Here is a 13,946-nt window from a genome sequence, read left to right on the forward strand (position 1 = left end):
GGGGGAACTGAGGCACGGGGGAACCGGGGCACGGGGGAACTGAGGCACGGGAAACTGAGGAACGGGGAAACCGAGGCACGGGGCCACCAGTTCAGCCCAGTAGTACCAGTCCAGCATGCCCAGCTCAGCCCAGCATTCCCAGTCTAACCCAGTACTCCCAGTCTAGCATTCCCAGGCCATCCCAGTATTCCCAGTTCAGCCCAGTGTTCCCAGTTCAGCACTCCCAGGGCTCCCAGTTCAGCCCAGTGCTCCCAGTCCACCATTCCCAGCCCATCCCAGTTCAGCCCAGTGCTCCCAGTTCAGCCCAGTGCCCCTAGTCCAGCATTCCCAGTTCAGCCCAGTGCTCCCAGTCCAGCATTCCCAGTCCAGCCCAGTAGGTGGGCATCAGAATCACGTTTATGGGGGTATCAGACCAAGGTTTAGGTGGGGATCAGAACCAGGTTCAGTATCAGAACCAGGTTTAGGGGGGCATTAAAATCAGGTTTAGGGGGGGTCAGAACCAGGTTTAATATCAGAACCAGGTTTAGTATCAGAACCAGATTTAGGGGGGATCAAAACCAGGTTCAGGGGGGATCAAAACCAGGCTTAGGTGGGCATCAGAACCAGGTTGAGGGGGGAATTGGAATCAGGTTTAGTATCAGAACCAGGTTTAGGGAGGCATTAAAACCAGGTTTAGGAGGCCATCAGAACCAGGTTTAGCAGGTATCAGAACTGGGTTTAGGTGGGGATCAGAACCAAGTTTAATATCAGAACCAGATTTAGTATCAGAACCAGGTTTAATATCAGAACCAGGTTTAGTGGGTATCAGAACCAGATTTAGTTTCAGAACCGGGTTTAGGTGGGTATCAGAACCAGGTTTAGTAACAGAACCAGGTTTAGGGGGGCATTAAAACCAGGTCTAGGTGGGCATCAGAACCAGGTTTAGCAGGTATCAGAACCAGGTTTAATATCAGAGCCAGGTTTAATATCAGAGCCAGGTTTAGTGGGTATCAGAACCAGGTTTAGTATCAGAGCCAGGTTTAATATCAGAACCAGGTTTAGTGGGTATCAGAACCAGGTTTAGTATCAGAACCAGGTTTAGTTTCAGAACCAGGTTTAGTATCAGAACCAGGTTTAGTATCAGAACCAGGTTTAGTATCAGAACCAGGTTTAGTTTCAGAACCAGGTTTAGTTTCAGAGCCAGGTTTAGTTTCAGAACCAGGTTTAATATCAGAACCAGGTTTAATATCAGAACCAGGTTTAATATCAGAACCAGGTCTAGGGGGCATCAGCCCCAGTTTCCTCCCCCTGCACGGGGAAGGGCCACGGCCCCAAGAGCTCCGGGGGTGTTTGAGGCCGTGTTTGCTGCACTTTAATAATTGAATTATTCAGGAATTAATTACACTGACACGTGGGATCCCCTGGAGCGCTTCCCACCCAATTCCCACTGGGATTCACACCCTGCTCCAAAGCCTTCAATGCCTGAAAAACCTTTGGCACAGCCCAGATGGGCCCAGGAGTGCAGGATGGAGCTGCCAAAAATCCTTCAAGATATTCCTGCTCTCCCAGGGACCATCTGCCCCTGGAATTTAAGAATATCCCAAAAATTCCTGCACTCCCAGGGACAGATCCAAGGAAAATCCGCCTCTGGAATTTAAGAATTTGGAGCCCCCAAAGCCATGGATTTATCCCTGACACACATTCTCCTCTCCCTGCACTCGGATTTTTTTTTTTTATAAGGCAGGAAAAAAAACATCCAAACAATTCGGGGTTGGATGCATTATCTGGCACCAGAATCACCCCAACCCCGTGGCTTTACCCCCCAAAAAAAGCCAGGAGAAGCCCCAAGAAATCCGCATTTTCCAGCCCCAAAATCCCACATTTTCCACCCCAAAATCCCGCATTTTCCGGCCCCAAAATCCACATTTTCCGGCCCCAAGAAATCTGCATTTTCCAGCCCCAAAATCCCACATTTTCCAGCCCCAAAATCCCGCATCTTCCAGCCCCAAAATCCCGCATCTTCCAGCCCCAAAATCCCGCATCTTCCAGCCCCAAAATCCCGCATCTTCCAGCCCCAAAATCCCGCATTTTCCAGCCCCAAAATCCGCATTTTCCAGCCCCAAAATCCGCATTTTCCAGCCCCAAGAAATCCGCATTTTCCAGCCCCAAAATCGCACATTTTCCAGCCCCAAAATCCCACATTTCCAGCCCCAAATCCACATTTTCCAGCCCCAAATCCACATTTCCCAGCCCCATATATTCTCCATTAGCTGCTCCACATGAAAGGCTCTTCCCAGACAGAAAGGGGGAACATTGAACCCCTACAATTCCTGGAAAAGTCAATGGGAACAAAACACATTTTGGGAGCTCATGTCCCTGTGGGATCCAGTGCTGGAACTTCGGGGCTCCAAAGAGTCAGGAATGATGGGAATGGCACTTCCAGAGGTGCCACAACCCCCCAAAATCCCAAAAATCCCCCAAAATCTCAAGGATAACCATGGCTTCAGCTTGAGCCAGGGGTGGAGGATGGTGATGATGGAGAGCAGGGACGAGGTGAGCCCGCAGAACCCCACATTTTCTAGCCCCAAATCCACATTTTCCAGCCCCAAATCCACATTTTCCAACCCCAAATATTCCCTGTTAGCTGGATCCACGTGAAGGGCTCTTCCCAGACAGAAAGAGGGAACATTGAACCCCTACAATTCCTGGAAAAGTCAATGGGAACAAAAACACATTTTGGGATTTCATGTCCCTGTGGGATCCAGTGCTGGAACTTTGTGGCTCCAAAGAGTCAGGAATGATGGCAATGGCACCAGCCAGTCACTTCCAGAGGTGCCACAAGCCCCCAAAATCCCCCAAAATCCCCCAAAATCCCCCAATCCTCAAGGCTAACTAGGGCTTCAGCTTGAGCCAGGGGTGGAGGATGGTGATGATGGAGAGCAGGGACGAGGTGAGCCCGCAGAACCCCACGATTGCGGGGCTGCTCCTGCACAGCCCCAGCTTCTCCAGGGGGATCACCAGGTCGCAGGCGTTCCTCAGCAGGTCCAGCAGCACTGGGGGGTTGTCCCTCAGCACCTGCAGCAGCAGCTGCAGCTGGAGCTGCAGCTGGAGCCGGAGGTGCTGCATCCTGCCCTCGGCGCGGAGCTGGGCTCCGCCGTCCGGGCTCCGGCCGCGTTTCCGGGCGGCCTCAGCGCGCTCCAGCAGCAGCCGGACCTCGTAGGCGTCCCTGCTGAGGTTCACCACCAGGGCAAAGAGGTAATACCTGGGGAGAGCAGGGGGGGAAATGGGAGAGAGAGAGAGAGAGAGAGAGAGGGAGGACAAGGGGCAAGCGCGAAGGGTCTGGGTGCTCCCCAGCAGCCACAGAAATGACTGGAGGGGTGGCACAGCCCGGAGGGGCCCAGGAGTGCAGGAGGCAGCTCCCAAAAAGCCTTCGAGATATTCCTGCTCTCCCGGGGACAAGCTGCCTCTGGAATTTAGGGACATCCCAAAAATTCCTGCACTCCCAGATCCAAGGACTCCCTCAGGAATTCCATTCCCTGCTTTGCCTCAGGAACCCCATTCCCTGCTCTCCCTCAGGAATTCAATTCTTTATTTTCCTCGGGGGGGAATCCTATTCCCTGCTCTCTCTCAGGAATTCCATTCTTTATTTTCCCAAAGGGAACCCCATTCCCTGCTCTCCCTTGGGATTCCACTCCTTATTTTCCCCAGGGCAGTTCCATTCTCTGCTCTCCCTCATGAACCCCATTCTCTGCTCTCCCTCTGGAATTCCATTCCTTATTTTCCCCGTGGGAATTCCATTCTTTATTTCACCCAGGAGAACCCCATTCCCTGCTCTTCCTCAGGAACCCCATTCCCTGCTCTCCCTCAGGAATTCAATTCTTTATTTTCCCCAGGGGAACCCCATTCCCTGCTCTCCTTCAGGAATTTCATTCCTTATTCCCCCCAGGGGAACCCCAATCCCTACTCTCCCTTGGGAATTTCATTCCTTATTCTCCCCAGGAGAACCCCAATTCCTTGCTCTCCCTCAGAAATCCCATTCCCTGCTCTCCCTCAGGAATTCCATTCTTTATTTTCCTCAGGGGAATCCCCATTCCCTGCTTTCCCTCAGAAATCCCATTCCCTGCTCTCCCTCAGGAATTTCATTCTTTATTTTCCCAAAGGGAATCCCATTCCCTGCTCTCCCTTGGGATTCCATTCCTTATTTTCCCCAGGGGAACCCCAATTCCTTGCTCTCCTTCAGGAACCCCATTCCCTGCTTTCCCTCAGGAACCCCAATCCCTGCTCTCCCTTGGAAATCCCATTCCTTATTCTCCCCAGGGGAACCCCAAATCCCTGCTCTCCCTTTGGAATCCCATTCTTTACTTTCCTCAGGGGAATCCTATTCCCTATCCGCCCTTGGGAATTCCATTCTTTCTTTTCCCCAGGGCAACCCCAATCCCTTGCCCTCCCTCAGAAATCACATTCCCTGTCCTCCCCTTGGCAATTCCATTCCGTGCTCTCCCTTGGAAATCCCCATTCCTTATTTTCCCCGGGGTAATTCCATTCCCTGCCCACCCCCACACACCTCAGGAGCCTTTCCCAACCTCCCCTCCCACCCACCAAACCCCGACCCCTCTCTCACCTGAAGGATCTCTGGCTCCATTTTTCCATGGCCAGGCCGGGCAGGATCCCGGTTTTCCCAGCCCACAGGACGTTGTCACAGGCCAGGAACAGAGCCCGGTTCAGGTGGGACAGGGTGAGGCAGAAACGCAGCACGGGGTCAGGGAGGTGCAGCGAGCGCTGGGCCCCCCCCAGGGCCTCAGCTGAGCCCCCCAAACGCAGAACTGCGGGAGAAGGGGACACCAGGGTGGGGTCACCGGGGGTGTGAGACCCCAAAATGTCCCCTCAAAACCCCCCCCAAAGGCAGCACTGCAGGAGAGGGAGGGGGGGACAGACCAGGGGTGTGCAGACCCCAAAATCCCCCCCTCAAACCCCCCCAAATGCAGCATTACAGGAGGGGATTCACTGGGGGTGTGAGACCCCAAAATCCCCCTCTCAAAACCCCCCAAATGCAGCATTACAGGAGGGGCTCACTGGGGGTGTGCAGACCCCAAAATCCCCCCTCAAAACCGCCCTGGCCTCCCCTCATCACCTCAGCCGAGCCCCCCTAATGCAGCATTACAGGAGAGAGGGGACACCAACCCCAAAATCCCCCTTCAAAACCCCCCAAATGCAGCGTTACAGGAGGGAGGGGACACACCAGGGGGTCACCGACCCCAAATCCCCCCCTCCAACCCTCGCTGCTCCCCCAGCCCCACTCACGCTTGCGGCCCAGGCTCAGGTGCGCCTCCAGCTGCTGCAGCCGGCTCAGGGTCCCGGAGCTGCCCCCGGAGCTGCTCCCCGAGCGGCTCAGCGCGGCCCCGGCCAAGACACAGGCGTACTGGGCGGCCCTGGGGACAACGAGGGAGTCACGGGAGGGCACCAGGGACATCACCGGGGAACCCCCCCGTTCTCTGGGATCGCCTCTCCGCCCCGGGACCCCCGTGATCCCTCCCCCTCCCCGGGCTCTCGGTAACTCCCTCCGAACCTCCCCTGCCCGCAGGGCCCGGGGAGCCGCGGCTGCACCTGAGGAGGCGCTCCCGGGCCTGGCTCTGGGCGCTGAAGCGCACCCAGGCCTCCATGGCGCGGGCCCGGTACCGAGCCCGGTACGGCAGCGTCACTTCCGGTACGGCAGCGGCTCCTTCCCATTGGCTGAGCGCGGAGCCGCCCACTTTTACCAAAACAGAGCCCGTGAATGGGCGACAGCGTAATCTCCGCCTCTAAATCTGTGTCCAAGAGTTTGATTGGTTTGTTTTGTCATTAATTGCTTCTCCTGATCAATAAGAGTGGGCCTATCATCTCGCACCGTCATCTCTCCTGGTTTGTGCTTTCTGCATTTTTGATTCGTTTCTTCCCTTGTCAATCTAACAAATCCAGCAACGCGATTGGTCAACTGACACCAAATCCTGGCCCCGTTACCGCCCCGTGACCACACACCGCTATTTGTGTTAGTGGGTGAGTGCGCCGCGCCCTGACCCCGCCCCTCCAGCCGCGCACCGCGTTCTGATTGGTCTTCTGATGCTTTCCCCGCCTCCCCCTCCCCGTTTCTGCTCTCCTATTGGTCTGCTGAGCGCCGATCGGCGCTGATTGACAGCGCGGCGCTGAGGAGGGAGCGCGGCTATGGAGGCGGTGCGGGCTCAGCGGCTGCAGCCCGGGGTGGGCACCGGGCCCCGCGGGGCTCGGCCCGGCCTCACCGGAGCCCCCGCGGGGCTCGGCCCGACACCGGCAGCGGGATCAGGGCTGGGCCCGGGGCTGGGGCTGCCGCCGCCGCCGCCCCCGCTGGGCCTGCAGGGCCCTCCCGCGCCCCCCGGACCGGGGGCCGGGGCCGTGCCCGGGCCGCCCGCGGTGCTGAGGGAGGCGGTGGAGGCCGTGGTGCGGAGCTTCGCCAAGCACACGCAGGGCTACGGCCGGGGTGAGCGGGGGATGCCGACAGACCGGGCTGCGCCGGGGGCGATTGTCCCTTATTCCATTTTTTCACTTTTCCTTATTTCCGTGTCCCTTTTCCTTATTTCCGTGTCCCTTTTCCTTATTTCCGTGCCCCATTTCCTTCCTTCCTTCCTTCCTTCCTTCCTTCCTTCCTTCCTTCCTTCCTTCCTTCCTTCCTTCCTTCCTTCCTTCCTTCCTTCCTTCCTTCCTTCCTTCCTTCCTTCCTTCCCCCCTTTTCCCTCTTTCCATGCCCCACTTTCTTCTTTTCGTGCCCTATTTCCTTCCTTCCTTTCCTTCCTTATTTCCATGCCCCACTTCCTTTCTTCCTCACCCCCTTTTCCCTTTTTCCATGCCCCGTATCCTTCCTTCCTTCCTTCCTTCCTTCCTTCCTTCCTTCCTTCCTTCCTTCCTTCCTTCCTTCCTTCCTTCCTTCCTTCCTTCCTTCCTTCCTTCCTTCCTTCCTTCCTTCCTTCCTTCCTTCCTTCCTTCCCCATTCCCTTTTCCTTATTTCCATGCCCCCATTCCCTTCCTTCTCTCTGCGTCCCCAATTCCTTCTTTCCATGCCCCATTTCCTTCCATGCTCACCCCTTTCTCCTTGTCCCTTTTCCTTCTTCCCACGCCCCTTTTCCCTCTCTCCATGCCCCTTTTCCCTCTCCCCGCGCCTCCTGCGGGCAGTGAACGTGGTGGAGGCGCTGCAGGAGTTCTGGCAGATGAAGCAATCCCGCGGGGCCGAGCTGCGCAACGGAGCCCTGGTTCTCTACGAGATGGTGCCGGCCGCCAGCCCCCCCTACGTCTGCTATGTCACCCTGCCCGGGGGCAGCTGCTTCGGCAGCTTCCAGGTACCGTCCCCACCCCGGGAAAGCCCCTCCGGGACCCCACCGGCATCGTTTCCCAAATATCTCCTCCCTTCTGGGCGTTCTCCTCCCTGCTGGGTGTTCTCCTCCTTGCATCTGCCTCTAAACCTCTTCAGTTGCAAGTTGCTCCTGGTCTGTAAATCCTCATCAGGTCCCAATCTGGGAAGATTTCCCTGTGGGTTTTGTAACCTCTTTAGTTGCAAGGATGTGCCTGGGGAATGCCCCTGCAGGACCCCACCAGCATCATTTCCCAAATATTTCCTCCCTGCTGGGTGTTCTCCTCCCTGCATCTGCCTCTAAACCTCTTCAGTTGCAAGGAAATTCCAGGGAATGCCCTCCAGGACCCCAGGAGGGTCATTTTCCAAATATCTTCTCCCTGCATCTGCCTCTAAACCTTTTTAGTTGCGAGGAAATTCCCGGGGAAAGCCCCTCCAGGACCCCACCAGGATCATTTTCCAAATATCCTCTCCCTGCATCTGCCTCTGAACCTCTTCAGTTGCAAGGAGCTTTAGTTGCAAGTTGCTCCTGGTCTGTAAATCCCCAGTCTGGGAAGATTTGGCTGTGGATTGTGGGGTTTTGGTGGCCTTTAATGCCTGGTTCTGGTCACTTCCAAGTTAGTGCTGAGGTAGGAGAGGGGATATCAGGGAAAACTGTTGGATCTGATCTTCCTTTTCCTTCCCAGGATTTGATCCTTCCTCCTCCTTCCCAGGATTAAATTGAATTAAATTAATCAATTGAGAGTGCAATGGGAGGTTCTGAACCTCTTTAGGTTCTGTCCCAAAATCCGGCTCTTTGGGAGGAAATTTGGGAAGAGTTTGGGTCGGAAAAAAATTAATTAAATTAATTAATTGATAGTGCAACAGGAGGAGCTGAATCTGGTTGGTTCTGTCCCAAAATCCGGGTCTTTGGGGGAAATTTGGGAACAAATTAATTAAATTAATTATTAATTTGTAAAAAATTAATTAAATTAATTAATTGACAGTGCAACAGGAGGAGCTGAATCTGATTGGTTCTGTCCCAAAATCCGGGTCTTTGGGAGGAATTTGGGAACACTTTGGGTCTGAAAAAATTAATTAAATTAAATTAATTAATTGAGAAGATACTGGGTGGTTCTAAACCTCTTTTGGTCCCCACATCCTGATCTCAGGGGGCAATTTGGCAACTTTGGAAAATTAATTAAATTAAATTCATTAATTGAGAAGATACTGGGAGGTTCTGAACCTCTTTTGGTCCCCAAATCCTGATCTCAGGGGCGATTTGGCAACACTTTGGGTCTGAAAAAATTAATTAAATTAAAATCATTAATTGAGAAGATGCTGGGTGGTTCTGAAGCTCTTTTGGTCCCCAAATCCTGATCTCAGGGGCGATTTGCCAACACTTGGGGGCTGAAAAAACGAATTCCATCAAACCAATCACCAGCACCGCGGGCAGTTCTGATCTGGGGGTGCCATTTCCTAACCCCCCCCCCCCCTCAGCCCCCTTTGCTGGTGCTCTGGGGGGCCGTGGGGGTCCTGGCGTGTCCCCAGCGTGGCCCTGTGTCCCCAGTTCTGCCCCACCAAGGCCGAGGCGCGCCGGAGCGCGGCCAAGATCGCGCTGATGAACTCCGTGTTCAACGAGCACCCCTCGCGCCGCATCACCGACGACTTCATCGAGAAGAGCGTCTCTGAGGCCCTGGCGTCCTTCAACGTGAGCACGGGGGCTCCTCTGGGCTTTTGTTTGGGTCAGGCTGAGCCGTTTTCTGTCCCTGGGATGGGCTCGTTCCCAGGCGCTTTGGAAAATTCCATTCCGTTCTCAGCCCCGTGCGCGGGGTGAGGCAATACAGAGAAATGGTGGAGTCACACCATCACCTCCAGAAGCTGATTCTTTCTAATTTCTAAATTTATTTCTAATCTCTAAACTTATTTCTAGTTTTTTCAGTCTTAAGTGTAGGGTGAAGCAATACAGGTGTTATAATTCACACCATCACAATCAGAGGCTGATTATTTCTAATTTCTAAATTTATTTCTAATTTTTAAACTTATTTCTAATTCCATTTTCAGTCTCACACGTAGGGTGAAGCAATATAGGTGTTATAATTCATGCCCATCACCATCAGAAGCTGATTATTTCTAATTTCTAAATTTATTTCTAATTTTTAAACTTATTTCTGGATGCTTTTTCAGTCTTAAGTGTAGGGTGAGGCAATACAGATGTTATAATTCACACCATCACAATTAGAGGCTAATTCTTTCTAATTTCTAAATTTATTTCTAATCTCTAAACTTATTTCTAATTCCATTCTCAGTCTCACGTGTAGGGTGAAGCAATACAGATATTATAATTCACACCATCCCAATCAGAAGCTGATTATTTCTAATTTCCAAATTTATTTCTAATTTTTAAACTTATTTTTAGTTGTTTTTCAGTCTCACGTGTAGGGTGAAGCAATACAGGTGTTATAATTCATGCCCATCACCATCAGAAGCTGATTATTTCTAATTTCTAAGTTTATTTCTAATCTCTAAACTTATTTTTAGTTATTTTTCAGTCTTAAGTGTAGGGTGAAGCAATACAGGTGTTACAATTCACACCATCCCAATCAGAAGCTGATTATTTCTAATCTCTAAATTTATTTCTACTCTTATTTCCAGTTCCACACAAAACAGATTGTTAAGAGCACCAGCTGCAGGTTGGTTGTAATATTTGGCTCTCGTTGTTTATCTCCAGCTCCCTGAAGCTCCCCAAATCCATTCTGGGAAAACTGCTCCGGTTTTTCCTGTGTCTGACCAGGCTGTCACAGCCACGTGTGACAGCTCAGCCTGTGCTGCCATCAGGCCCTCCTGAATCCCACTGGGAATTCCAGGAGTGAGGATTCCCAGGAATGGGAACGGGGCTGCTCCATAGCTGGGATTTCTCTGCAGGGCAACCGAGAAGAGGCAGACAATCCCAACACCGGGATCGGCGCCTTCCGCTTCATGCTGGAGTCCAACAAGGGCAAATCCATGCTGGAATTCCAGGTGCTGTGTCCAAGTTTGTGCAGATCCTGCTCCTCTTCTCCCCAGGTCCCACTCCTGGTTTGCTCAAGGGATGTTTGGGTTGGTCTCCCAAATGTATTTTTAGGTTTTTTTTATGGGAAATGAACTCAGATTTTCTTTCTGATTCTGATCAGATTTGGGGTAATTCCAGTGCTACCCTTAGAATTGTTTTTTTTCTCGCCGTCCCTGTGATATTTCCAAATGTCCTAATTGCAGTAGTCCAGTTAATTAGTGGGATTCATCCTTAAAAATGGGGCACAAAGAGCTCCCCACAAGATGGAAAGATATTTCCCCCAAAGTCTGGTGCTGGGTTTGGGGGGTCAGTGGTGTCACGACCCCAAACCACAACCTTGGCATCCCATTGGAATATGGGGGAAAACATCTGGACAAGGGGAAGTCTGACCTGCCAGGGGAAGGTTCTGGAATGTGGATCAGGATTAGGAGAACAGCTGGGAATGGGGTATCTGCTCTCATGCAAGTACACACATAAATAGAATTATAGATACATGTTATAAATATATTACAGATATAAATATATGTACCTGTATTTGCAAACTAAATATTCACAGGGAACATTCTCTTAGTGACCCTCCCACTTCAGAGACTCACTGCACTTAATTTTAAATGTAGAATTCCCTAACGAGGTGCCTAAATCACTGTGTTCTATCACCCTGCTCACCAGCTTTTATGACAGTTTATTTACATGCAGTAAGGAATATTTTATGGTACCAACCTTCCAAAACACACAAGTGGAAGTCACCCAGCCCTGAGCAGTCCCAGCACATCTGGTGGTTTTAGATTTTGCATTTTAAACCCTCCCTCCTGCCATCCCAGGAGCTGATGACAGTTTTCCAGCTGCTGCACTGGAATGGGAGCCTGAAGGCCATGAGGGAGCGCCAGTGCTCGCGCCAGGTGAGTCCCAGCTCCACCCCGCTGCTCCTTCCCTCTGCTGAGCTTCTCCCGGTGCCTCGGGAGGGACAAAAGATCCAAATCTCCAGGCCCAAGAGCACGAACAATGTGCACTGAAGAGAGGAAACGGGGAAAATGAGACTTGATGGGCTGCAGCTGTAATTAACTCCAATATGCAAATAGACCAGAACTTATAAAAGTGAGAGACCCTGTGACTGGGTGACCATTTTGGGACCATTTTGGGTTCATTTTCTGACCATTTTGGGTCCATTTTGTGACCATTTTGGGTCCATTTTGTGACCCATCTTGGGTCCATTTTGTGACCCATCTTGGGTCCATTTTGTGACCATCTTGGGTCCATTTTGTGACCCATTTTGGGTCCATTTTGTGACCCATTTGGGTCCATTTTGTGACCCATTTTGGGTTCATTTTGTGACCCATCTTGGGTCCATTTTGTGTCCATTTTGTCACCCATTTTGGGTTCATTTTGTGACTCTTTTGGGTCAATTTGCTGACCTTTTTGGGTTTATTTTGTGACAGTTTTGGGTCCATTTTGTGACCCATTTTGTGTCCATTTTGTCACCTATTTGGGGTCCATTTTGTGACCGTTTTGGGTCCATTTTGTGACCATTTTGGGTTTATTTTGTGACAGTTTTGGGTCCATTTTATGACCCATTTTGTGACCATTTTGGGTCCATTTTGTGACCATTTTGCTTCCCCTTGGGTATAGCCCTGCCTGGGCTCTCACACTGCCCAGGGTGCATCCATTGAGGATCCCCTTTTACTAAATCCCTACTTTATCAATTAACTCTGCCCAACCTCTGCCCTACCTCAACCTTCACAAACCACCATTCCCTTAAAGTTTCCTTCCCAATTTTCAACCTCCCGTTCCCACCAGGAAGTCCTGGCTCACTACTCCCACCGTGCTCTGGACGATGACATTCGAAACCAGATGGCCCTGGACTGGGTGAACCGGGAGCAGAACATTCCAGGAGCCCTTTCCCGGGAGCTGGCGGCCACCGAGCGCGAGCTGGACGAGGCCCGGCTGGCCGGGAAGGAGCTGAGGTTCCACAAGGAGAAGAAGGACATCCTGCTGCTGGCAGCTGGTCAGCTGGGCTCAGCACACTCCTCTGGTTGCTGAACCCCAAAACCCCACCCTTGGTGATCCCAAAAGCCTTTCCCCAAATCCCAGCCCGTTTGCACATTTAGAAGAAATTTAGTGGGGGGGAAAAAAAAGGTCCTGAATGGATTTTAGCAATTTCATCCTGGTTTTTTAGAGCTGCTTCTCAGCCTCCTCGTTCTTCCCTTGAGAACTCCTTATTCCCTAGGGAACTTTTTATTCCCTCATAATCCCTGCAGATTTTTTTTTCCTGTCCCTTTTTTTTCGGGGTTCAGATCCCAGGTTTTGTCCTCTCCTCATTCCATCATTGCTGGAGCAGTTGGGATTCCAGGGAATCCAGTGTTTCCTCTGGAAAAACCCATTGGATCCCCTCCCTCCTGCAGCAGAAAGGGATCAATTAGACCTCCTCGATGAGCTCCTTAATTAGGTGAGTGAGTGCCAAGGCGTGCAATATCTAGATTTAATTTTGGAATTAAATCTGGGATCAGCCTGCAGCATTCCAATCCCAAGCACAGCAGGGTCTGCAGTTTCCCCCTGGAACTGCCCTGTCTGGAGCCAAATATCAGCATTGGAAAAGGTTGGAAAAGTCTTGGAGAGTTTGTGGATGAGGGAGGGATTTGCACTAATCATTCCTTATCCTTTGTATCCATATGGAACTTAGACTATATTTAGCTTTAAAACCCCTTTTATGGCATGGAATTGTTCAAACAGCTCCGAGTTCACCCAAGAAAATGTCAATTTATCCATGGAAATTTCCATCTTACTCCCCTTTTCCCCAGCAGACTGGGAATACAAACTGAATTCCAAGCCAGAATTCCTTTTTCACCCCAGCTTAGAGCTTTTCCCACTTCTTATCCCCTTAAACCCTGCAGATTCCACTATTCCCACCCTCCTCCTTCCCTCTGCCTGACCACAGGATATTCCAGCAATAATCATTGTTTTAGGATAAAATTGGAATAATTCCATTATCTGTAGGTACCCCATTTTTGTATCCACATCCTAACGAGCTTATTTTGGGGGTTTATATATTTTTTATACTTTCTACAAACACTATTAACATTTGATGTCGCTGGAAATTGGATTTTAAAAGGGATGGGGGGGCTGAGGGGGTTGTGGGGTGTAATTTTACTGAAATATTGGGAAAATTTGATTTAGGAGTAACATGGAGTTAATCCCGCAATTTATTCCACACCTATGGGAATCCCTGAAGATCCTCCCAGTTCTTTATGCTCAAAATAAACAAATCTGGGAGGACTCTGGGAGTTCCATTGCTGTGGAATTAAAAAAAAAATAAAAGGGAAAAAAAGAGGATATTCCATTGCTTGAGGGATCAAGGTGCCACTTTGGAGGCTTTGGATCTCCGTGGAAGGCGTAAAATTAACAAAATTCAGATTTTCTCAGTACACAGAAAGTCGTGCTCCTTGTTGAGGCAGTGAAATTACGGGATAAACACTAATATGGATTTTCTACAATAAACCCAGCGATTTTGGTTAACTTTGGTGCTCTTGCTCATTTTTGGGGGCCCAGTCGTGCCCAAAAAACGCTTTGAGCCGCGTCAGTGTGGGG

At 51.0% G+C, this 13,946-nt stretch overlaps 2 protein-coding genes across 2 annotated transcripts; one reads left to right on the top strand and one right to left on the bottom strand.

Annotated features, from left to right (window-relative positions):
* Positions 1-757: 757 nt before the first annotated feature.
* PEX11B (peroxisomal biogenesis factor 11 beta) lies at positions 758-5,678 on the bottom strand. Its single transcript, XM_066568209.1, has 4 exons — positions 5,584-5,678; positions 5,281-5,408; positions 4,601-4,802; positions 758-3,241 (listed from the first exon to the last, which is right to left on the bottom strand). Exons 1-4 carry the CDS (start codon positions 5,637-5,639, stop codon positions 2,872-2,874), a joined length of 756 nt encoding a protein of 251 aa, XP_066424306.1. The 5' UTR covers positions 5,640-5,678; the 3' UTR covers positions 758-2,871.
* A 497-nt stretch (positions 5,679-6,175) lies between these two features.
* LIX1L (limb and CNS expressed 1 like) lies at positions 6,176-13,874 on the top strand. The gene is made up of 6 exons (XM_066568218.1): positions 6,176-6,469; positions 7,159-7,322; positions 8,883-9,023; positions 10,238-10,333; positions 11,186-11,263; positions 12,159-13,874. Exons 1-6 carry the CDS (start codon positions 6,178-6,180, stop codon positions 12,399-12,401), a joined length of 1,014 nt encoding a protein of 337 aa, XP_066424315.1. The 5' UTR covers positions 6,176-6,177; the 3' UTR covers positions 12,402-13,874.
* Positions 13,875-13,946: the final 72 nt, after the last annotated feature.

This window comes from Molothrus aeneus, chromosome 31 (assembly GCF_037042795.1).
Source record: "Molothrus aeneus isolate 106 chromosome 31, BPBGC_Maene_1.0, whole genome shotgun sequence".
Lineage (NCBI taxonomy): Eukaryota > Metazoa > Chordata > Aves > Passeriformes > Icteridae > Molothrus > Molothrus aeneus.